The sequence below is a fragment of the Patella vulgata genome, chromosome 1, assembly GCF_932274485.2.
Source record: "Patella vulgata chromosome 1, xgPatVulg1.2, whole genome shotgun sequence".
NCBI lineage: Eukaryota > Metazoa > Mollusca > Gastropoda > Patellidae > Patella > Patella vulgata.
In genome coordinates, this window is record NC_065879.2 from 37,596,810 (window position 1) to 37,624,106 (window position 27,297).

A 27,297-nucleotide genomic window follows, 5' to 3' on the forward strand; every position below is an offset into this window, starting at 1 on the left:
TACAAAACGAAATATATTCAAAGTACAGATGACTTTAGACCGCATTGTGTTACTTGATTTATTTAGCCTTAATTCATGTGATTAACCGTATCTTTGTTCAGCCACCTTTACATTCTATCTTTAAGCAAAAGTGAATTCTATTATTGTACTTAAACAAGCTAATCAATCATTGTAAATGAGTGTTATCGCTTTTATTAGATAAAATTACTTAGCAAAAGAATTACTTTTCCAAAAAAGAAAATGTGTTTTTGAGTAAATGCCAACAGAAATGTCATAATATTTTTGTAAACAAGCCGGGTGGTATTATTTTTAATACTACCGAGCTAAAAGGTGTTATATTTTCACTGTTAATCCAAGCTGTTTGACATAATCTATGAGATATTTCATTTACACCACTAGTGAAAATATACATTTTTTTCAAGTCGTATATTTATAGTAAGTATTAATATAGATACGGAGTCTACTGTTACAAGAACATATTATTCATAGAATAAGAATAGAAATAATGACCTTCTTTGTTTTTCAGTTATTTCGTTTAAGATTTAGTTCTTTGTTTCTGCGAGTTGTAAGAGATTGTAAAGGTGAACATAAGTAATACTACATAAGGTAGATAGTGAAAATAAGGCTTCACGAAATTCACTCATCAGTGTAAGGAAGAAAATCTGATGAAAACACATCAATGATATTGTAATGCGTCGGAATTGGTATAGCTACATAATTATCTTGTCGAAGATATCTTTGGTGGAAGAGGACATTAAATAAAGCTATCCCACAAACATGTGTAATTGATTACTTTGTGCAAATAATATTATAGATGAAAAGATACGCCCACCAGCTTTATGTCGCTTCATTGGCCATAAACGATTGTCACAAACTTGCTTTTTTTGTCAAATAACAACCATAATGTTATTGATATTGCGCTTCGGACTATCAATTGGACGGTATAACTTATTTTTAACACATCTAGCCCTTAGTCGTTTAACGTCTGTTTGCACAATTGTGATATCGCAGACAATTTTTACAGATTAAAATCCAAGGACAAAAAACATAATTATAATCTGTTAATATAGCTTTTCAGGCAAGTTACCTCTCTCTAGATGTAATTAACACAAATTGTAATTTGAACTCTTCATATACATTCAAATTTATTGCTATTTTGTTGTCGGTAGACCATTCACAAGAATTTACAAGGGTTTTTATTAATGGATTTGTTCAAATTCTATAGGCTTAAGCTTCGTCGTCTCGGTAATTTGAACAATTAATATAAGTAAATGCTAACGTTTGTCACAAGAATTTAAAAGAAAACAAGTGTAATAACTCTAAATCAGATTGAACTCTAGATGTAATTAATATGAATTGCTGTAATTCAATAGGATCCCCCCTTTTACGAACTTGGACAATGTATATAATTTTCAAGCAGATCAGACGTTTTGTTACTAGAGCGATCAAAAATTCAACAACGGCCATAACTATAGAGGTAATTAACGAAGATGGGTTGAATAAAGGAGAGTTGGGGTGGAATTTACGGAATAGTTAGGGAACACATCCATTGATGTGGCTCTAGAAAAATGTATGGAGACCGTTGTGTAATCTACGATGTAGATTGTGATTTTGATTGATGTTCGATTGACCAGCCTTTATTATCTACTTACTCCTTCCATTCATATCCATCTATAAATGCTTGTAAATACGACTTCAGTATCCTTAATTCTCTCTTTTCTCCTCGATTAAGTTGAGTCTGGTCAATGTCATCTACCAACTTTAAGAAGTTCTCACATATTTCCTGTAACAAAAATGAAATATATCGTTATCATCTACAGAGATTAATACACCTTTAAACCAAGTTAAACTGGTTCACAATATTGGACGATTATTGACATCGTTTAATGCAATATACTATATAATAGTATACTGATTTAACTTTGCATATTCACTTCAGTTATTTATCTATTGGTTTATTTCCTGTGAAATACATTAGAGTTATAATTTCCTGCTGCAATGCGTATGCTGGACTGATAGAGTAATGTTCCACAAACACAACTAGTAACACTTTATAAAAATGAAATATTGAAATTGGCGGTTCTATGTGAGCATGACGTTGGACTTTTGTTTATCCAGTAATTTGGCCTACGATACAGCCACCAGGACTGTGATAAATAGAACAAGCGCTTGAGACATGGAAAATCTCATTCAAAAATAACATTAAACTGAATCTAAGTATTATACAAAGTCTATTATGGTTAAGTTCGTATGTGAAATTATCAAATTTAATAGCAATTTATTCATCTGTAAACAATTCTCTATCAACATGTATAACATAGAAAGGCACGAAACACACTGTCAAAGAAAGGTGTGATCAAAGTCCACAACCCTAAATCCCGTCAACCAGTCGTAGTATTCGCTAATTCTCATGACTACTTAGACAATTGCGTCTACGACGATTATCACATCCTCGAGTCTACCATTTTCAATTAACGTCGTAGACTAACTGGATTGTCTAACTAGTTAGAATTACGAACATTTATAAACCTGTAACAGTAAATCTCTTTGATCTTTGGGGTATATTCTATGCCCAGAATAACTGGAGGTCTGAAAGTCGGGGGAGGTTTTGGATATATACAGGGAAATTTGGGGTTATTCTTCTGAAAGTTTTTCTTTAAACCTGTAACGGGTTATTCTTCCAGGGTAGGTTTTTTCCCCATCAGAAAACATGATATATGGTTTTTCTTGTGGGAATTCTGAGATATTACCATCTTGCGTACATGTAAACATAGACGGTTTATAAGCAAGATGAAGTCATCGACTTCGGTTATGCTGGGGAAGAAAGACTTCAGAAAAAACCCCTCGACAGTCTTTCTTTCCCCAGCATAAACTCAGTCTCGTGCTTTATCCTACACGGACACTATAGACTTTAGACGTATTACTTAGCCTCTTTTTAGTATTATATTTAAAATAGATTTTCCATGTTACAGGCGTCTGCGATATATAGTTGTATTTTAATTAAACTTTTTACATTGAAGAGAAAGAAATTCATGCGGGAAAAGAATAGTAAAGGATCAGATAGCCATGCGTAAAAAAAACAGTAAAGGATCAGATAGCCATTCAAGTTTCGAGTTGGGAAATGCAACGAACATTCGTGTCATAAAATATGAACAGACTGGAGACCGTTGTACTTAGTTTCAATTCCAGTAGGGATTTCAAATATTCTAGTCTTTAAGACAAAGCTGCTGTTGGATATACAATAGTGTGGGGTATATTGTCATATTGTCGTCATACTGAGCAGTTCTTCTATTAGAAGGTGATATCGCAGACAAGCTGTCTTATATTATTATGCTTAATTGACGTTGGCTACGATGATCACAGAACAAAATGCCATAAATGTTAAATAAAATTCTTTTGATTATATCTTAATCCCAAATGGGATTTCATATATTCATTTTCCTTAAGACAAAGCTTCTGTGGGACGTTCAATAATGCGGGGTATATTGTCGCCATATTCTTCAATTTGCAAACGCGTGGCGCCCCATAGCCTCCACATAAGTGATATAAGAAAGTTTGGATCAGGGCAAACGAATCAGGTACCTATTGGCGTGTGGGTGCCATTAAAACCGACCGACTGATCAGTGCCTTAAGAGCATCACTGTGTGATCATAATCAAGTGTATTATTTTAATTGAAAGGTTGTCATTTTTTTTTTTTTTTGAAGGGGCGCTTTTTCTCGGGGCGCCTTATTTTTCTGGGTGTGCAATATACCCCCTGCATCCCGCTAGATACGGCCCTGCTGTGGACGGACAAACGAGCATCCCCCCATAGTTATTCATCGCAATACACGAAACGTAGATCAGAAATATAGAAATGATGATAATAATTCCTAGAGAATGTGTATTTTGTACTATGATTAAGGAACAAATTGCTAAATAAATTTCTTTTGATTATAATTAACCCCAATTGGGATTTCAAATATTCTTGTCTTTCGACAAAGCTGCTGTGGGACGTACAATAATGTGGGTATATTGTCGTCGTACTGTACATTTCGCGGAAAGTGGAATACCCCTACACGTAGTCTTTGTATTAGAGTGGTAGAAGAAAGTATCTCTTACAATGTTTTAAAATGTTTCATCTCAGAAACAAACAAATAATCAAACTTTTCGAAGACTTTCGATAAAACTTGATATTTTCGTAAATTAATTAAGAGAATCTGATTATATTCACAGGTTTATAAATCAATACATGCCTGTCTTTGTATCTCTTACGACATAGTTACCGTTCTTGGATACTATTTCGGCGGTGTGTTGGACTTGACTGATAATAAGTAAGAAGGTCTGAATTTAAAAAAAAAGCGATCTTATCGGTCAGTAACTGGTAATGGTTAAATGGAGCAGCTGAGTGTTTACCCTTATTATAAAGATGTTATAATGATAGTTTAAACGGCTCAGCGCAAAATGTATCTCCTTCTATGCATGGCCATCAAACTATTATAATTACATGATTTTCTACTGAATGGGTTTAACAATTGGCATGAAAACGATTTATAAATTCCACCTTTATTTCTAAATGGGGCACCTCTGATTCTGAACTTGAGAGTAAATTTCGAGATGTTTCAGCACCATTTTTTCTTAAGTTATACTTTACAATATTGACGCACTGACAAGATTCTATGACATTATCAAGGACCATAACTCTATAAGCTATTACCAGAAATTGTTGTAATACATAATATAAACTCAAATTAGATGTGAAATAAAAATAAGACTATAGGACCGGGTGCTTGAATTGTGACCAGCCTATTTTAATCACAGAATTATAACGGTCCAAAAGTGATAAATAAAATTCTTTTGATTGTATTTACATCTCAAAGCTTGCGGTAGGGTGAGTGTTACAACGTGCACAGTTCAGAAAGAGTGATATTTCTACCCGTAGTATGTTTATTTTAATATAATGGTAATATTTCAAATATGTTCTCTTAAAACAAACAATAAAACAAACCCTCTCATGTCAAAAATTTCTATATACTATTTTGTTTTATAGTCCACGCTGGTATAATATAAATAATTTATATGTGTATATTCAAATTGACCTATTTTTGGGGGGTTTTTTTTGTCTAACTACCGTTTCTAAAGCTCCGTTTTTTAAAGTAAAATTTAATTTTTACAAGAAATTCATTGATCGCCATTTTATTTAACAAATGAAAACGAGACAGGTGTAGAAGAATAGATTATTACTCTAACGGCCCTTTTTTTCCAAAATAATTAAAAAAAAAAACCACACAAAGAAATTTTTAATGTTTTAGTGAAGACAAAAGTTGATTTACGTTAAGTATCTGCTATATAGATAAAGTCTAAAAACAAAATACAACTTTATCATGGGCAACAATTCTCAAAGTAATTATCAGAAATCATTGAAAATCAATATAAATCAACATAAACACTAAACATAAAGTTTAAATTAACCTGATGATAACTTTAACTTCTAGAATGTGCTGACAATATAAAACCACATTTGAATTACGATTAATAATCCTTTCCCCTCATTTCATTATGTATGAATGTAGTGCCTTTATTTTTTGCAATTGCAGTTCCGTCTTTCTCCACCCAACCCCTTTTCATGGTATTTGTGCTGCCTTTGCGGAGGAAGAACCAGGAAGTAAACAGGCATGAATTAGAGAAAATGGAATACCTCTACACGTAGGACCAGGAAACAAGCATGAATTAGAGAAATCACATACGCAAATGACATCAGACCCTATAGATTCCTTTGACAGGTGATAGCAAAAGATCGAGACGGTCAACACCCATTTATATGTTTTATCAGATGATTGTGACCTGTTGGGCTCTTTCTGGTTATAAAGATTATGTTCATCGGAATACACAAAACATGTTATATTTAAGCCAGGGAATCCCCCCCCCCAAAAAAAACCAACCAAATACCCCCCCCCCCCCAACAATGTTTTAAAATGTCTCATCTTATAAACAAACAATTTTTTCGATGATTATCGATAGAACCTGTTATTTTCCTAAAATAATTTTGAGAATCTGATTATATTGACAGGTTTATAAATAAATGCATGCTTGACTCCGCATCTCTTAGACAGAGTTATCGTTATTGGATACTAATTCGGTGATGAATTGGACTTAAAACATAAGCGAGAAGGTCCGCATTTAAAAAACGCGATCTTGTCGATATTTCAGCACCATATCTCTAAGTTATAATATTATTCAACATAATCAAAGGTCATAAATCCATAAGTTATTACCAGAACTTGTTGTAATATATAGGCGATGCTCTGGAATTTAATTCTATCAAACCCAAAAATTGTGACAATCAAGTGAAAATAGTGATTTGGGGCTTGAACACATGTGTCGACTGCACGAGGAAATACCTCAATCATGACAGCTGAAGCATATTTAATTAAATCACGATTCTACTCACACCACCTGCGTTTTCAGGACAGACAGAACTGTGACGGGACTTAATTTCGCGTCACACGATGGCAATTCCTTCAATTCGTGAGGTTGTGGACGGACAATCGAGCATCCCCCCCCCCCATAGTTATTCATCGCAATAAACGAAACGTAGATCAGAAATAATGACAATAATTCCGAGACAATGTGTATTTTGTAATACGATTAAGGAATAAATTTCTTTTGATTATATCTAATCCCAATTAGGATTTCAAATATTCTGTCTTTACGACAAAGCTGCTGTGGGACGTACAATAATGTGGGTATATTGTCGTCGTACTGTTCATTACGCGGGAAGTGGAATACCTCTACACGTAGTCTTTGTATTAGAGTGGTAGAAGAAAGTATCTGTTACAGTGTTTTAAAATGTTTCATCTCAGAAACAAACAAATAATCAAACTTTTCGAAGACTTTCGATAAAACTTTATATTTTTGTTAATTAATTAAGAGAATCTGATTATATTTACAGGTTTATAAATAAATACATGATTGTCTTTGTATCTCTTAATACAGAGTTACCGTTCTTGGATACTATTTGGGCGGTGAGTTGGACTTGACGGATACTAAGTGAGAAGGTCTGATTTTTTTTTTTTTAAAAAAGCGATCTTATTGGTCAGTAACTGGTAATGGTTAAATGGAGCAGCTGAGTGATTACCCTTATTATAAAGATGTTATAATGATGTTTAAACGGCTCAGCGCAAAATGTTCCTCTTTCTATGCATGGCGGGGGTTGGATGGTCGAATGGTTAGCACGTGCGCTCTGCGCTGTATAATACGGTCTGTCATTGAGACAACTGGCGGGGTTTCGATTCCGCGGTTGTACGTGACAAGGAGTAGGGTCGCCTGTCCAATCTCGTGGTTTTTCTCCGGGTTCTCCGGTTTCCTCCCACTGCTAAAGACCCCTACGCGCAAGCGAATTATTGAAATAAAATTGAACCATGTGTTAGTCCCGAAATGACCTAGTTTGTGTCGAGTGGACGTTAAACCCCATCTCTCTCTCTCTCTCTTTGCATGGCCATCAAACTATTATAATTACATGATTTTCTACTGAATAGGTTTAACAATTGGCATGGATTTCTAAATGGGACACCTCTGATTCTGAACTTGAGAGTAAATTTCGACATGTTTCAGCACCATTTTTTCTTATGTTATACTTTACAATATTGACGCATTGACAAGAATCTATGACATTATCAAGGACCATAACTCTATAAGCTATTACCAGAAATTGTTGTAATACATAATATAAACTCAAATTAGATGTGAAATAAAAATAAGACTATAGGACCGGGTGCTTGAATTGTGACCAGCCTATTTTAATCACAGAATTATAACGGTCCAAAAGTGATAAATAAAATTCTTTTGATTGTATTTACATCGCAAAAAGTTTACGACAAAGGTTGCGGTGGGGTGAGTGTTACAACGTGCCCAGTTCAGAAAGATGGATATTTCTACCCATAGTATGTTTATTATATATAATGGTAATATCTTTCTTTAATAAATGTTTAAAAATATGTTCTCTTAAAACAAACAATAAAACAAACCCTCATGTCAAAACTTTCTATATACTATTTTGTTTTATAGTCCACACTGGTATAATATAAATAATTTATATGTGTATATTCAAATTGCCCTATGTTTTTTTTTCTGAAGCTCCGTTTTTTAAAGTAAAATTTAATTTTTACACCAAATTCATTGATCGCCATTTTGTTTAATAAAAATGAAAACGAGACAGGTGTAGAAGAATAGATTATTACTCTAACGGTCTTTTTTCCAAAATAATTAAAAAAGAACAAAACACACAGAAATTTTTAATGTTTTAGTGAAGAAAAAAGTTGATTTACGTTGATTAAGTATCTGCTATATAGATCAAGTCTAAAAACTAAATACAACTTTTCTTCAATTGGAAGACAAGAAATGGTAAAGTTAATTTAAAACTGTGACGGCTAGATGCTTAGAAAACTTAGTTATCACAATGAAAGATGTAAAATAGATTTATTTACTTTCTGTTGTCTATCATTATCAGTTTAGAATATAATTGCGAAGTTAAACGTGATATAGTATTTTTAAGTCTGGAAGTTAAATGTAATTCGTCTATCAACACGCACTATCTACAAGTACTTTTTTTATTAAATCGTTAGTGAGTTGAACCAGATATGACTTTAATATAAAGATGTTGATTGTTTAATTCCAGTTCAGGTCATCGCCCGGTATGAATCCTTATTATGTACATTAAAGATATCATTTTTTAAATTTTATACCTGAGTGTTGTTCAAATGAAATTACACTTGCTTCGAGGACTTGAAGTAGCGATTTGTGATGAGTATTAAAGAAAATGGTACTAAAATGTTTGCAGCCTACGGAAACATGCATTTTAGTGATCCTATTTCATTTTTTGAAAACAAATCTTTTCATTTTTCAACAGTCCTAAACACAACCAATGATTTGGCAAATCCAGCCAGTTAATGACTATAGCGTTAATATTTGATACCATTTCCCCCATTTTTATTTTATAATAATGAAAACGGTAGCAAGAGTGCATTGACAGCAATCTAATGACGGCGTAAAGATCATCCCGGTACTCAAAATCGAGTAACCTTTTTGGCTTGTGAGTAAAACTGTCTAGGAAGTGTTAACAAAATTAATGTTGTTGAACATTAACAGAACCGTTTTTCTCTTGAAAATACACATTAGATCGAAATTAAATTCAAGCCTTACTCGGCAAACCTCGGCAGATTTTGGTACTCTACATCTAGCCTCGGCTCGTGTTTACTTATTAAGAAAACTTGCCGACTGAGAAAGAAGCTCTCCAAATTGCGACGTTCGAAGATTATGTAGAATTTTCAGTGCAATCTTGTCCTTGTTTTAAGTAAATCGGATAAACTTGAAAGAAAAACAGCTTCAGACTTTGAAAGCTTTGTATGATAAAACATTCTTCAAAGGAGTCGTCATGGGCGACTCCGTTGGTAATCCGGGAACTTGAAAGTAGTTCCAATGGCTAGATGTAGGGTACTGGAGTCTGCTGAGGTTTGCCGAGTGAGGCAAGTCTGGGATAATTTTATCAAGGGCAACAACTCTCAAAGTAATTATCAGAAATCATTGAAAATCAATATAAATCAACATAAACACTAAACATAAAGTTTAAATGAAGCTAATGATAACTTTAACTTCTAGAATGTGCTGACAATGTAAAACCACATTTGGATTACGATTAATAATACTTTCCCCTCATTTTCATTATGTACAAATGTAGTGCCTTTATTTTTTGCAATTGCAGTTCCGTCTTTCTCCCCCCAACTCGATTTGCATTGTTTTTGCGCTGCCTTTGCGGTGGAAGGACCAGGAAGTAATCAGGCAGGTATTAGAGAAAGTGGAATACCTCTACACGTAGTCTTTGTATTACAATGGTAGAAGAAAGTATCTCTTACAATGTTTAAAAATGTCTCATCCTATAAACAAACAAATAATCATTTTTTTCGATGATTATCGATAGAACCTGTTATTTTCCTAAAATAATTTCGAGAATCTGATTATATTGACAGGTTTATAAATTTAATACATCCTTGACTCCGCATCTCTTAGAGTTATCGTTATTGGATACTAATTCAGTGATGAATTGGACTTAAAACATAAGCGAGAAGGTCCGCATTTAAAAAACGCGATCTTGTCGATAAGTATAACCAGTATTGGTTAAACGGCGCGGTTGAGTGTTTACCCCTATTAACGAGTATATTTTGGATTTTTCAGCACCATATCTCTAAGTTATAATATTGTTCAACATAATGAAGGGTCATAACTCTATTAGTTATTACCAGAACTTGTTGTAATATACTCGTAACAAAAAGTAGGGGATATTGAAATGCAAATACCTATGTAGGTTGTGATATGATAAATACTTAACATGCTTTGAGAGTATGTTCACTGATGAAGAACTTATCACCCCAACAGAACCACTGAGCTGCATGTGCGACACGCAATAGCGCCATACACGTGGGAGGGGTTCATTGTCAAATTTGACACTTCAAGGAAGGGTTGGTGAAAACTGCCGCTTGCTAAATTATCCTATCCATGTTTGCTTTCCTATCGGTTCTTGCATAAGATTTACTGTTTAGCGTATCTTTGCTTTAGTGTGTTACGTTTAATTTGATCGGGAGACGTGTTCGTCGACGTCAACGTCAACCCTGCAAGAATTGGCCGTGGCACTGCAAGAGGAGTGGGTCAGATTGCTCCAAATCGTCATTGGACAATTGGTTAGGAGCATGCCACGACAAATTGCTGAATGTCTGAGGATTGGTGGAGCAATTGTATCTTTTTGCCTGTTATTAACATACACTGGTTACCTCCAATAAAAACAGCAGTGCGTTTCCGCAGTTTTGTATTGTTTCTGAATATCCCCTACTTTTTTTTTGAAGAGTATATATAGGCGATACTCTGGAATTTAATTCTATCAAACCCAAAAATTGTGACAATCAAGTGAAAATAGTGATTTGGGGCTAGAACACATGTGCCGACTGCCCGAGGAAATACCTCAATCATGACAGCTGAAGCATGTTCAATGTGTTTAATTAAATCACGATTCTACTCACACTACACAGAAATGACGAATATAATTCCGAGACAATGTGTATTTTGATTAAGGAATGATTTTCTTTTGATTATATTTAATCTCAATTGGGATTTCAAATATTCTTGTCTTTCGACAAAGCTGCTGTGGGACGTACAATAATGTGGGTATATTGTCGTCGTACCGTTCATTTCGCGGAAAGTGGAATACATCTACACGTAGTCTTTGTATCAGAGTGGTAGAAGAAAGTATCTCTTACAGTGTTTTAAAATGTTTCATCTCAGAAACAAACAAATAATCAAACTTTTCGAAGACTTTCGATAAAACTTGATATTTTCGTAAATTAATTAAGAGAATCTGATTATATTCACAGGTTTACAAATAAATACATAATTGTCTTTGTATCTCTTAAGACAGAGTTACCGTTCTAGGATACTATTTCGGCGGTAATTGCCCTATGGGTTTTTTTTTCTAACGACCGTTACTGAAGCTCCGTTTTTTTTAAGTAAAGTTTAATTTTTACACCAAATTCATTGATCGCCATTTTGTTTAATAAATGAAAACGAGACAGGTGTAGAAGAATAGATTATTACTCTAACGGTCTTTTTCCAAAATAATTTTAAAAAAACACACACACAGAAAGTTTTAATGTTTTAGTGAAGAAAAAAGTTGATTTACGTTGATTAAGTATCTGCTATATAGATTAAGTCTAAAAACAAAATACAACTTTATCCAGGGCAACAACTCTCAAAGTAATTATCAGAAATCATTGAAAATCAATATAAATCAACATAAACACTAAACATAAAGTTTAAATCAACCTGATGATAACTTTAACTTCTAGAATGTGCTGACAATATAAAACCACATTTGAATTACTACTAATAATCTTTCCCCTCAGTTCATTATGTATGAATGTAGTGTCTTTATTTTTTGCAATTGCAGTTCCGTCTTTCTCCACCCAACCCCTTTTCATGGTATTTGTGCTGCCTTTGCGGAGGAAGGACCAGGAAGTAAACAGGCATGAATTAGAGAAATTGGAATACCTCTACAGGTAGGACCAGGAAACAGGTATGAATTAGAGAAATCACGTACGCAAATGCCACCAGAGCCTATAGATTCCTTTGACAGGTGATAGCAAAAGATCGAGACGGTCAACACCCATTTATATGTTTTATCAGATGATTGTGACCTGTTGGGCTCTTTCTGGTTATAAAGATTATGTTCATCGGAATCAACAAAACATGTTATATATAGGCCAGGAAATTCCATGGATGTAAAGCCAATGGGAGGAGGATACTAGTCTGATTCCTTTCAATATGGGCGAATCAAAATACGGAATACAAAAAAAAAAGAAAAAACAAATACCCCCCCCCCCCCCCCAAAAAAAAAAACCCGACTCAGAAATAAAAGTGATTTTAATCAGATTGTTTTGTCCCTTTAATACTAAAGAGTTATAAAGTGTCACAATATCGCCTCATTTTTTCCCCATGTACTGAAATACTAGCCATTGATCACATACCACAGTTACGTCATGTTGACTTGTATTTACAGGGTTAGATATTATTGTATATAAACATCTGTAATCATACAGCGTGTCAGTGTGAACTGTATGTTGTAAAACATATGTTCACATATCAAAATATATAAAAACACAATCTATAGGTGTTTATATTGGAGGTTAAACTGGTAGAAATGGCATGATAGATTGTGTCTTTATTTATATTTATAGACCATTAGATTTTACTTTGTTATATGTTTATATCATAAATAGCATCTAACAGATATATACAACTTTTAGTAGATACTCGTTAAATCTATTTTAATAAACCACTGTTTTAATACTGTTGCTTCTTACATGTATCTTTAACCAGAGTTTTATACACAGATTCTATATTAGGGACACTACTAACTGATCATGATATCCAGCTACACAAGAGAAAGTGTCATATGGACTCGAGGGAATCATGGATGCCATTTTTCGCCTAAAATGAACAGTTAAACGCGTTTAGAATCATTGTTTATCGGCAAACAGAGTTTCAATAAAAGGGCATCACTAACTGAGAATTGTGAGGTTCTTAATTCGAAACAGATCCTCATTTCAAACTAAAGTAGACCGTTTATGGAATCGCAGGAATCGTGGATACCATTTCGCTTAGAATAAATAGTTAAGCTGGTTTAAAATCATCGTTTACTCGTTTAAAATCATCTATTTATTGTCAGAGTAGCGATTACAGAAAATGTTCACTAGATTTTCTTACACCCTTCAAACCCTTGTTGTTCAGTGGTGGCAAAATTATGATATAACTTGCAAATTTAGCTTTAAGACAAAGAATAAAACATGAACAGCACAAAGTTCTCTCTTGTGGCTGACTTTCGCTCCCGATGTTAACCGTGAAATTCCCTCTGGATCCACAGGCGTAGCTCCCTTGTCAGTGGCGTGTGCATACATTGGCGTGCACGTAAAAGAACCTTAGATCGAATTCGAAATAAAAGTAGACCGTACCATCTCTATCCGGGCACGATCTCCCCTATAGCCCATCTTCATTATCCCGGTTGGTGCAGAAAAGTAGGGCGTTAAACTCTATTTCATTTCATAGTTCTCTCAAGCACTACCCTGGGAGTATTCACAACCACGCCGTTTGCATAGCTTTACAAGATTTAAAACAATCGGCCCGTATCGAGAACCATAAACTTGAAACTAAGTCAATAAATCTCCCCTTTCTTTTAAATCTATTCTAAGTTACACAATACTAGCTTGTAATCTCTAACGTAACGAGATTTCTGTTTCAAACCCTGTGAGAAACATTATAACTGTCAATCAAAAGTCTGTAAATAAAATTAAAAACCGAGTTCCCTTTTTTTCATGGATGGTGGTAAATCAGAAAGTCAAAAGTTAAGATTATACAATGAGAATAATGTATATTTCATGAATGGCAGGAAATTCTATCAGCTATTGTATTCATGTCAAGCGTAATATAAAAACCCATGGAATTCAGTTTCTTGTAAACTAGTATTTAGCATGTGTATCGGCTTTATAAACAATTAGTGTTGGCATTCTACCATGCCAAATTCTTGTATAATTTCTTTAGGAGTATGTTTAAATTGACTGATGCTGTGAGTGTATAGAGTAAGGTTCGTTAAGTTTAATTTCAAGTGGTAATATTGTTCAGCTTTCTTAGTCATTATATTAGAAAAACGTGTACATATTGATGTCGTTTATTTATGAAGTAAAATTAAACAAATTCCAAATGTAAGATTGTAATAGTAACAAACTGGACCTGAGTACTAAGTGTTAAGATTTTAAACCCCCACCGGTCCGTCCCTGCTATTGACGCAAAGATTACCGTCAGGAATAACCTGAAATAGGTTTTATAACAAAGGGTCGGGGACGAAAACTATAGAACTAAATCACGGTGTTTTTATTGCAAAGAGTCGAGGAAAAAAAATCAGCCTGGCCAAATATAGGACTAAAAAGGTCCAAGCTGAAAGAAATGTCCGCGTTTTTCGACCCACATAATTCCTTAATTTATAAGTCGCACTAGCGGTTGACCCGGCGCTGCATGGGTTGTGCCCAAAACTCCGAAACCGGAAGTGGTAGGCCATCGCCCCCATTCCTATATTACTCCCCGGTCCGAGCTACCTCTATACACCAAATTTCAGCCTCGGGACAGTCCTAGTTTAGCCGCCAACCCTGAACAGACAAACAAACGACAGTCACAAATCTCAGTATAGATTTAAAGTGATCCCTGAAACAGGTCGTTGCGTCTATCGCTGCGCAAATCGGATAAGAAACTCTCGCACCGTTAATGAAGTATACGGTTACCTGACTTTGGGGAAAATGGCGACGATATCATTGAAGTATCATTGATGATGTATTGCTAGTCGATAGGGCTAGACTTTTTGTCTAGTTTTAGACCTTATTTCTAAATATACGTCTTAGGTGATAATTGAACGACCTTTCTTTACTGTTTTTGTTGTTTTTTCCCGCACATCGGCGCTGCGGCCTACTATTAGTTCGAATTCAAGCTAGCAAGGTTTTTTCAGGGCCGGCGGAAGCAATTCTTGATTGGGGGGGGGGGGGGGCTTCAATCCTAGGTCCTTATAAGCGTGGGCCTAGGGGCCGCAATAACCTGGAGAAAAGAGTACTTGCGGCCAAATTATTGGGGGGGGGGGGGGGCTAAAGCACCCCCCCTAGCCCCCCCCACTCCGCCGGGCCTGTTTTTTTTTATGTGCAAGCCAATGTTTACACAGGATTTTTTGTCCAATCTGAACGACTAAACAATGCGATTGTCAGGAACTCCGTCTTGCATCACTGATAAGGGGAAACTGCATGGGGAAATCCAGAAGAACTTTCTCGGACAACACCGGAAGCAAACCCGAGACCTCCTGTTTAGCGAGCCTGCGTCTTACTCACTGAGCCCCCGCGTCTCCAAATACTAATGAGTAATTTGACCTTTTATTCAATTAACTGTTTATAGTTTATCTATATATGACTAACAATTGTTATCTTAAAGTTTTTCAAGTACCTTAAAAAAATCTTCCCAATTCTTATTAATTTTACTATGTGAAAAAAAAACCTCTCGTAGTGGTTATAACTTACAAGTAATTTGCTACTTGAGAATTGAAAAAACGTCAGATTCTCATAACTCAAAGTTTAAAAAAATTAAACGTTTGCTTAACAGTAATATATCATGATTTAATCTGGTGTTTGATGGGTTCACGCTGTCAGTGTATATAAAGTATGAGTCAAAAGTTATAGTATTCTCTTATTCTATAATATTAAAGATGCTGTACTTGAACATATTCTTTCGATTTAATTAATTTGGATAAAACTATCGAAATCTATGTCCGAATACACGGGCTGTTACGTGTCAAGCAACAAAGCAAACATCCACTAACTTCTTTGTTTTACTGCGAATCATGTATTATTACTGTCTCAAATAGTTCCTTAATGTTGAATAAAGGAATTTTCACAACATCTACCGAAAGAGGGAAATATAAAAAATAATTAAATTGTTCACATATTATTCAGATATAGTTTAAATTGTCAAAGGTAACAATCCACACGATGTACACGTTATCAAGGGTTGTGACGTATGAACCAAAAATATTGATATTCACTAAACTTCTATATCTTATTTCATATTTAAATATGAAAACGAACTGATAATAACTACAGTCTGTAGATTTCTTCATCTTACAAACGTAAACCAAGCAACATAAATTTAAAAAGATCAATGTAATCTTAGGCCCCGGAACCCAGGTGCACCCCCTCCCCCACCACCACCAACAACACCACCCCCTCCCCCACCACCACCAACAACACCACCATTACCACCAACACCATACCCCTCAGGCCAGAAGCGTGTAGCGGTTTGGTGATGCCCGGTGCCAACTATTTGACCACATGACTTCCAAGTACATGTATAGAGTTTATACTCATAAATGTGGGAATGTAATCTTAGGCCCCGGAATCCAGGTGCACCCCCTCCGCTACCACCACCAACACCACCAACACCACACCCATCAGAAGCATGTAGCGGTTTGGTGATGCTCGGTGCCAACTATTTGCCACATGACTTCCAAGTATTATTTATACTCATAAATGTGGGAATGGACGACATCTTAATTGTGCCATACAGCAGAAATAGACTTTTTTTTATTTCAAATTAAGTGGACCAGCTTGTCCAACAAAGTTAACAACGTTAATTTCAAAATACTTTGATTTTAATTTCACTCTTGGATTGGATGCACCCCCTCCCACAGCCTCTCTGTACGCCACTGCCTTGACCCGACCTCATAACATTATCTTCCCTAACCATTTATGATCTAGACCGTCTACGCCACCACACCTGATCTAATTCCACTTGCTTGGCTATCTATTTACGATGCCTCTTGTTAATTAATGAATGTCATAATGAATTGTATGCTTTATGATTGTATGATAGACATGTTAATCAGTCGTGTTTGTTTTTATATACATATGTAATACAGTAGTAGTAAACATAGCTAATCTTGGGGCCAATTTATACAATTATACGATATTAACTCGACATGATACAACCTTGACTGTCTTAACTAATTAATATCATTACTGAACCAACCACTTTTTATAACCATTTCCTACGACACGGTAATTACCCAGATGGGATGCTTATTTCACATTATGTACGCTATTCGCACTCTTTGAAGAAAAATAGGTTACTAGGAAACGAGACACGCTCACAGAATTTAAGTCATCCTACAGTCCGCAAAGGTTGTCGTACTCAGAAATACTCGTATACATCGAATGGTAGCTTACGCCTGTCGATCGTTCACAAAATTTTTCAAAGTGACCAAGGCGGTTATGAATTTTAGAATGGACGACGCATGGGGTGACAGGTTTGATCAACAACCAATTAATAAACAACCAAGTGAAATTTGGGTGTACAAAATTATCCGTAAATTAACACTTATTTCAGCGGACACAGTATATAAATTCTCCTACTTCAAATATAATTTGCATGCACATATCAGGAACCGATACTCGGTCACAGTCAGAACTGCGTGTTCACAGCTTCGTTTGCCTCCCTAGTTGTTCGGAGGGGACAAAAAATGGAGGTCCCATGTACACATTGGCGTGTATGTAAAAGAATCCCTGACAGTTGGAATTCGAAATAAGAGCAGACTGTAGTGCCAGTGTTCTGCTAAAGGTTCCCTCACAGCATACTGCATGATACTTTGCCCGTCTTCATTAACCCATTCGGTGCAGAACAGTAGAACGTTAAACCCCATTTCTTTTTATTTGCCGCCCCCCCCCCCCCAGCCCCGTTATAAAGAATGAGACAATCACCTTTAAATCTGAATGACACAGTGAATCACTAGGCAATTGTTTCATGCACAAATCATATTCTTAATAAATAATAGCCCTCGCCTTGAATTTATGCATTTCTTCTACGGAAGACAATAATCGTCTTCATCATGTTCGATAAATAATAACCACATTTATATTCCCACGGGTGATAAATCAGGTAAGTGACATACTTTTTGTCTTCCGCTGCCATTGTCCACGAGCGACAAAAAGACGACATGAAAACCAAAAAAACGAACCTTTTATTAAACACGGTAATTCTGATCCTGCGAGAACACCCTAGATGAAAGTGGATGTTAAGTCCCACGAACGAACGAAAATGATGCTGCACTCACCCTGCTGTTTATGTTATTTTGCTTTCAAATCTCATTTTGTCTGTCTGTTTACCAGACGGTTTGTAATTATAAAAAGTTAGAAGTGATTTTTATAGTGTAAATACTTGACTAATGTCAGCATTAATTACATAAAACATGGGTCCAAGAATGTAATATGGGTAATAGCAATACATATACAATAATACACCGCTGTAACGAAGTCTATTCAAGCAAATTATCAGGACAATAATAACCCGTCAAAACAATTTATAATAGCGCGAAATGATATAAATTGTAATGACATTGATGTCCAACACTTGCCAATACTTAATTAGAAAGACTAGACGATAATCTCTTTGAAAATACCTTCTAAACCAAACTAATAAAATCAAGTTCGCCGTTATCGCCCCTTACTGGTTTTGAGATCAGATAGATCTTATCAGCCAGTCTGTGGAGTTGTGTGGTCGAATGGTCTAACGCGTGTATTGTAGATCATACGGTCTATGATTAACGATCCCACACTTGTCCGTGGAAAGAAGAGGGTCGCCTGCCTAACCTCGTGGGTCCTCCGGGTTACCCCACCGCTAAGCGCTCTATTCAATATGTTAGTTACGAAATGACCTAGTTTGTGTTGAGTGAACGTTAATACCCAATCTGAATAGTCGTGTCACACAGATTTTGATTAGTCAAAAAATAATGATCCATCTCTGTGATAGTATCAATTATATTATCGTAGACGCAGTGAGAGAGAGGGAGAGAAATGGGATTTAACGTCCACTTTACTCAAACTAGGTGATTTCGGGACTAACATATGGTTCAATATTATTTCAAAAATTCGCTTGCGCGTAGAGGTATTTAGCAATGAGAGGAAACAGGAGGACCCGGAGAAAACCCACGAGATTGGACAGGCGACCCTACTCCACGCCAGTTGACTCAATAACCATTCGGCCATCAAACCCCCATTATCGCTGGGCCACAATAATATACTATTCAAAAAAAGTAGGGGATATTTGATTTTGGGGGCATAATACTAAAATATGCAAATGACTACGAAAAAAGTCACTATAGAACCTAACAGAAGAAACATTTCCAGTTACATGTGACGCCCAAACGCACCAATAGCTACCGCATGGAATGCAGGTGATGCTTGGGATCATCATGGGAGTCCAACCCAAGATTTGCACGACTCTGACTTTGAATGTTACAGTCATTGTGGCATTGAATTCCAGGGTGGAAACATCAGTTTAATTGTTTTAGTGACCAGAAAACAAATTTTGATATGCGTCGGCTTACCCAAAATGAAAGGTTACGTGCCCTTGGCATGCTACAGATCGGCACAACACAGGCGGTTGTGGCGCGGACGATGAATGTTTCTCAGTCTGTCATAAGCAGGCTATGGTCCAGATACCGTGATACACAATCTGTACAGGACAGACCACGCTCAGGTCGATCAAGGGCGACAACTCAAGCCCAGGATCGATTTATCCGTACCTTGGCCTTGAGAAATCGTGTCATCACAGCAAATCAGATCAGCGCTCGTCTTCAAACAGACACTGGTGTGAGAGTGAGTGGCCAGACGATTCGGAATCGACTGCATAGGGGTCACCTTCGCGCCCGACGTCCTCGCGTGATCCCTTGTTTGAGAGATCATCACATTCAGGCAAGACGTCGTTGGTGTAGGGATCGTCAACACTGGGATAATCGACGCTGGAGCAATGTGATGTTTTCAGATGAGTCAAGGTTCACTGTTGATTTTTTGGACAGACGTAGGAGGGTGTGGCGTCGTCGAAACGAGCGCTTCCAAGACGTTAACGTCATCAGACATGATCGATTTGGGGGTGGTTCTGTTATGGTGTGGGGAGGCATCACTGTTGCTGGAAGAACGGCTTTACATGTTGTTGCAGGGCGTGTTACAGGCCAGTACTACCGGGACAACATCTTGGCAGTCCATGTTGTGCCGTTCGCACGACGTCATGGCCGCCGTTTCATCTTCCAGGATGACAACGTAAGATGTCACAGGGCCAGGATCGTTACAGGTTACCTCCAACAACAGAACATCACCACATTACCTTGGCCAGCACTGAGTCCCGACCTCTCCCCCATCGAGCATGTCTGGGACATGCTTGGACAGAGGTTACGTCAACGTCAACAACGTCCTGCCAATGTCCAAGAACTTGCTGCTGCGTTGCAACAGGAATGGGACAATCTGGACCAAAATGACCTTAGACGTCTCATTAGGAGTATGCAACGTCGGATCAATGCTTGTTTGGCAAACAGAGGAGGATTTACCCGTTACTGACTTGGTTGTGATGCTGTGGTAACTTTGCTGTTTGACCCCGGGTATCATTTTACCCTTATAATGGTCAGTCTGTGCCTTACTTAGTCTAACGATCATTTGGAATAAATCGATGAATGTGAACTTCATTTCATTTTGTCATTTGTTTCTTCGTCAGTTTCATTAGGTGACTTTAATAACACTTAAAAATCAAATATCCCCTACTTTTTTTGAATAGTATATATACACTGATTATCCCGAGTATGAATTCAAGGTTATAGAATTTTTGAAAGTATTATCTTCAGATATACATCCACGTAATCTTGAATGATTTGTCTGTATGGTCGTTTTGAATAAAACATGTAGCATTTAAATAAAGAATCAGAAAAATATGAATATCTGTTTTAATAAAAACGGTTTAAATATTTTAGTAGCCTGCGAACATTATCAATAGTCTGGATTTGCAGTTAAATTGATAAATTGGTTACGACTTGGGCTTAAATTTATATCTGTAGACTTCCATTATTACTGAATTAATGAGTATTTCCAACAAGGATTTAAATGAAGAGACCAATCAAATTAAAATATTTTAATGAATCAATAAATCATATCTGACTGAACCTATAAATAAAGTTAAGTGTTTGAGCTGAACTGGGTTCAGGAACGAGGCCAATAAATAGTATAATGCAGTGTCGAGTAGGAGTATTTGCATTTTCCATTTTCCCTCTTTTTCGCGGGTAGCCGCCAAAGCAGCATAAAGGAGGGGGGGGGGGTATATTAAAATAAATACTAAACCTATTTACTTTTTATTTAAATCTTATAGCTTAGGTGTTTAGTCTACAAAATTGATATGTTAAAGGAGCTAAATCGCTGATATTTGGGACCTAAAAAATGACACAAATGGGTCGCAACGCATATAATAGTGTAATATGAATGTATATAAACTGATTTACATTAAAGATAGGTTCCCAGAAAAGTATTTATCGGGTGGTTAATTCCAATGAAAGTATGGTAATTTTGGTATATATGGAAAGTAGAGATATCCAATCTTACTAGAAAAATACTGGATTCCCCGAAAAACACTCATGGAGCGTATACAGGACAAAAATGTAAGGGTTCCCCTAATCAACAGCCCGACGATTAGGAATTTTTGAACGCGTGATGTCAAAGGTCACACGCGAACATTGAGCGCTTGATGTACAAGCTGATAAACTTTATGAAGAGTTAGACGTACAACACTTTCTGAGATAAAAATGACGGAAAAAGACGCGGGTGGTGGATAATCCGAGAATTTAATTAGGATTCGATATTTGTAATAAATAGTAAGCGATCAAAGACAACATCGTCTTATGTATGCAATGAATTCACCTCTGACTTCCAAGACGTGACGTAAACATGACCTGGTTTGATCGAAATTTTTATAGCAGGACATTCCTTCGCAATTACAATGTTTGAGACGGAATTGAAGCAAAGTTATGACAAATTAATTAGTTTGAATATGTTTTTAGTCTATATATACCATTAAATCACAAATTTTGTACGCGGGAACCCATCTTTAAATCGTTTCCGTTTTTACTCTAATTTCAAATCAGCTATGTTCAAATTACGCGGGGGGTTGGATGGCTGAATGGTTAGCGTGCGCGCGCTGTATCATAAAGTCTGTCATTGAGTCGACTGGCGTGGTTTCGAATCCCCGGTTGTACGTGACAAGGAGTAGGGGCGCCTGTCCAACCTCGTGGGTTTTCTCCGGGTCCTCCGGTTTCCTCCCACTGCTAAAGACCCCTATGCGCAAGCGAATTATTGAAATAAAATTAAACCATTATTATGTTAGTCCCGAAATGACCTAGTTTGTGTCGAGTGGACGTTAAACCCCATCTCTCTCTCTCTCTCTCTCTCTCAAATTACGCTAGAAGTCTCAATCGAATGGCAATCTTTAGAGTCTGGTTATTCCAGTCTACATCGAAAGTATTTATTGCCATGCTCTCCAGATAAGAATAATATGTTGTCGCCGTGGAATATGTATAGCCTCGTTCCTCGAGTCCCTTTTTACAAATAGCGCTGAAACGAATTATGGTACACGTTTCGTGTACCAAAGGTAAAATGTTTATTTTTTGTCTTAAATATTGGATATCAGAAGCCCATCATTTCCCGGTAAGACCACGACATCAATGTTGATTTAAATTGACAAATAATTCGTGTTCTCAATGTAGAAGACTTTGGATAATATTGGGTTAGAGACTTAGCTACTTTAAGTCTTTCGTGACTTAACTATTGTACCGTATGCAATTAATTAGAAATAAACGAGGTCAAAGTAAACAAAGAAAAGCTGATAAGAAATCGGTTTGTAAAAAAAAAAGAAATGTATTTTGTCAAAAGAAAGATGCTTTTCGTGACTGTATATAATTAATCATTTACAAACAGGGAAAAAAACAAACAATAATATCCATTTTTTATGTGAAGAAGTTTAATTAATAAAGATCTTGAAGTGAAAACGGGTAATTAAATCTGTCATTGGTGCTTATTTTTAAAGTGAAAGAAAATCAGCATATTTACGACTTCAATTATTGTCAGAGATTACAGCTTAACTGAACGATTCAATTTACAATATAGTCACAAAACAGTTGTATGTTTTTCATCCTTATTCCAATCAACACTTAGACGACGAGAGTAAATGCTAGCTCACAACCCCGAGGTACGTCTACGGACAGTCCACGGGGAAAATTTCAGTAAACCTGTGCGAGAGACTTACGTGTCACTTGCGAGTGTTCGGCTCGGCTTGTATGTGCAGGACCAACAGTCTCTAAGGCCTATCTGCGATATTCTACGGTGCCGAGCACACGCAGGTGACGCGTGAATTTCCCCCGTAGACTGCCCGTCGTAGCACGTATGGTTGGTTGTGAGCTAGACTTTAGGTATGTCGCCTTACGGCACCCATAATAGCTTCGATTATGCAGGTAATATCTATTTTCAAACACTGCATATTATAGAGGTTATAATTTGGAACCTGATTTATTTGATAAAGACATATTATACATATCAGTATTCTTTCTATTCACTAAAATTATCAATAAAATCGCACGGTCATCGAATTCGACAATGCCTTTTTAAATGTCAATTCCAACTGTAGGGCGTCTTCGGAGAATGTTTGAATTCCATGTTCAAAATATCCCCAAATAATACAAACACTCTAATACTTTATTATTAAAACGCCAATACACTCGCAAGACCAATAAGCGTTGATCCAGTGACCATTAGACCAATACAATGGGCGTCACACGGATGAGTGGACCCCAATATCTAATGCTTCGTTTTACTTTGCTTTGTTATTCCATCCATCTAAATGTCCGTTTGTTACCATCTCGCTAAGGTGGCTTTTCCCGCCAATAGTCATGCTAGCCTGTTCCATTTGGATGATTTTGTATATTTTGCTAACCTTTTTGCTAACATAAATTTTCCGCATGCTGCTCAACTCGATAGTCCAGATTAGGCGATTTGCCTTCTACAGTCGATAGTATAATCGTAGTAAATGGTAAATGACCGTGGGTTAATCAGTATTATTGACAGATCACTTGTCAGTAATCGAAATGCTTTTCCTTTCGTATTGGGCTACTTTTCACCCGAATGTTATGGAATAGCTCGTTCTATACTTAATTCAGTTCACTAAAAATTTACATTAGACTTACTTTCCTCCGCTTGTAAGCCTCCATAGTATACGACTCCAGGGAATCATCGAAGTCGTGTATACCGAAAAATGTAGCAAATTCTGGATGTTCTTGGAATCTTAATTTATATACTTCATTCTGCAGTCGTTTTAATGTCTGTGATTCCTGTTCTGTAAAAAAGACATTTTATTATTACTTAAGCACATGTCAGATTATTGTACTGTTTATTTTATTACAAGCATGGCATTACTTCATGTTGTAACATTAATGTAAAAACAATAATAAACTTGTGAGATTTAATTAAAACATTATTTCTATTTTTGTCTTTGGGACCAACTTTAGGTATTTTCTTTCTCTTTAAAACAAAGAGTCCCAAACCTGACAACACCCCCAGCAATTAAATCAGTTTCCAAGTCTTTCAAACTTGTCAATCTTAGGGAATGACTTCATATTATTATAGTGTACACGTTAAAGTAGTTTGTGATTTGTTTAATCTAAACAGTAAACTTTTTTTATTACTTTACTTGCAGGATTTCTGAAGTCCAATAAAATATGTCTCGAGGACTTCAGAAGGAGCGTGAACATAATATATTTGTAATGAAACGGTATTGCTTCTAATACTCGTTTCATTAAGGTTCTAGAATATATTCAATGAATGCTGTTGCAGTATTATTTCCTTTATGTTCAGTTTATAATTGACTCAGCATATTTCTGTGCACCCGGAAAGACTATTAGTGTTGTACTCACTAATTTCTTTTCTATTGCACACCCATTAGGATGAAAATAAACATTTAGAATGTTTTGTTTGGTGTTAATCGATCTACTGTACTTGAAAAAACATTATTATGTTGCTACTTTCTTTAGAGTTCAAGACAAGAAAAACATCCGTACCATAAACATAGCGATGTCTTTTCCATTGAAAACTGAATACAACCCGGATTGACTAGCGTTCCTTCTGAAACAGGACACCAAATAGCTGGCTAGTAATACGATAAGCGTAAAAAGCCGTGTCTGAGCATTTCCATTCACAGTGCAGGTCGCTCAGACGCTTAAGTTAAACTTGTTTCAAAATGTCGACGATCGTTAAACCAGCTTAACTTATTTTATTTTCTGAACGCAAGGGTGGAGCAAATAAGCCACACTGTTAAAAATGAGTGTACACGTAATTAAAAACTATAAGCAGTGCTAATTAAGTGTAAACTTTACACCACAGCTAGCGTTTTATAAATGTAATACCTTTCCAAGGGTAACCAACTAAAAGAACTACACCTATCAAGTGTAACCGATATTCATGACCACTGAACACCTGAATAGGTGTAATTGTGGGTTTTATTTGATAAGCTACACCACTACCAGTGTTATACTGCATTTACACCAAAGGGTGTAACTATTATTGGGGAATAAAACATAGAAAAACCTTAATTTTACAGCGTTTATTGGGTTGCAAAAATGTAATCGGTATTAATGAGTACTGAACACCAGGATATGCGTAATTGTAGCCACTAAAGGGTGTTGGGGATGGGTTACCTGGCATTAACACAAACATGTGTAATTATTTTAGGGAAACATTCCTCCGAATAAGGTATCAATTTTACACCGTATCTTGTGTTACAAAATTATTTGTGTACTCCAATTTGATTTTCTTTGGGTAAAATATGGCGTTAATTGCACTAATAACACAACTATAACTCATTTTAGAGTGTTTACTCATAACGAGTAAAGTATAGATTATTTTAGCTTGTATAAACGCCCTATACTAATAATCATAGAGATCGATAGCCAATTTCAAGTTTTCTGAACTTAGAAGTTGTTGGCTAGAAATAAATATCCAACAAAACAAATTACACCCGCGTTGGTGTAATAATTAAAATAAAAGTGTAATTTACAAAGCATCCTTGAGGGGTAATGCTTAATCTACACCCACGGGTGTAACATTACACTGTATGGGTGCATCAGACAGGTCACACTGCTGGAAGTGGCAACTAGTTTCCACCTGAATTGGTGTAATATAATGTTCTACATTAGTTGGGTGTTATGAGTTTACACCACTAAAGGCTAGGAGTTACCTCTATTTAGGTGGCAACTATAGTTTCCACCCAAATTGGTGTAAACAACCTTATTATTTTTAACTGTGCAGCTTAAAACCCTAGATGGTAAGAATTTTCTTAAACGCTGGCTTATCTGGGCTGTCTAAATGGATCGACTTAAAAACGCCAGCTCTAGCTGAGCATGACCATGTACAATATGGTCATCCTGGCAAAATGATCAGACGTGCTCATGCGTAACGATAGGTTCTACTGTGAAACCCGAGGCCAATAACCCCTCCTTGCCCCATACTTGAGCAATCAGCACCGTTTATACTCTTTCCAATTTAATAATGGTGCCTTTTTTGATAATTTGTGAGGTGAGCATCTGAACCCGTTTCCAGTTAAAATTATACAGTAATTCAGCAATTTGGGCTAATTATCTTAAAATAAATACGCCGTAAACAGTATAATATAGTGCCCAGCACTTAACCCGGAGGATGATGTTTTATGCCTACTTCTGACCTCATCTTATAAGGATTCTTATAAGCGTTTGGCAATGATATAAGGGAAGAGATGGGGTATAATTCCAATAATGCCAAGCCCCGTAGCCTCCTTTACGTTTAGTTTGTTTGTTTTATCTATTGCTTATCGTTATGTGGAATTGGCTCGGCTCAATTCTACAGGAACCATATGTATTAACAATTGTTACGGTTCATAAACAGACCACTCGAGCGTACGAGGCGAGAATAAATAATCTTTATAATGAGCCAACCAGAAGATGCTAAAGGTGATTTTAACAAATTAATGATGGCTGAAATCGCCTTTTGGCAAGTTTTTTGCCCCTTTCGGAATTTAAATTGTTTGCCGGTGTGTTGATAAAGATAAAGAAAGGGATATTTTGAAGCTTGGTTTTCTTTATCCACTGTTTTGACCCTTTAGTAAATGACCCATCAAATGTTACTAAAAGATAAAATCAGAATAACAAACTTCTCCATGACGGCGATATATTACAAGTAAATAAGTAAATGGTAGTTTTCACCCGTCTACATCAACAAACAACTTTCTAAACGGTCAGATGATACATTTACTGAGATAAGCTTTATAAAGTTTCAAATCTATGGCCCCAGTTCTCCGACTGATAT

At 36.1% G+C, this 27,297-nt stretch overlaps 1 protein-coding gene across 1 annotated transcript in view; it reads right to left on the reverse strand.

The window, feature by feature from the left end:
• Positions 1-27,297, reverse strand: part of LOC126816216 (uncharacterized) — an 86,261-nt gene that overhangs the window by 30,465 nt on the left and 28,499 nt on the right. Inside the window, exons 2-3 of the mRNA XM_050542515.1 lie at positions 24,150-24,298; positions 1,653-1,783 (exon numbers count right to left, since the gene is read on the reverse strand). Coding sequence (XP_050398472.1) covers positions 1,653-1,783; positions 24,150-24,298 — 280 coding nt within the window. The remainder of the gene's footprint in view (positions 1-1,652; positions 1,784-24,149; positions 24,299-27,297) is intronic.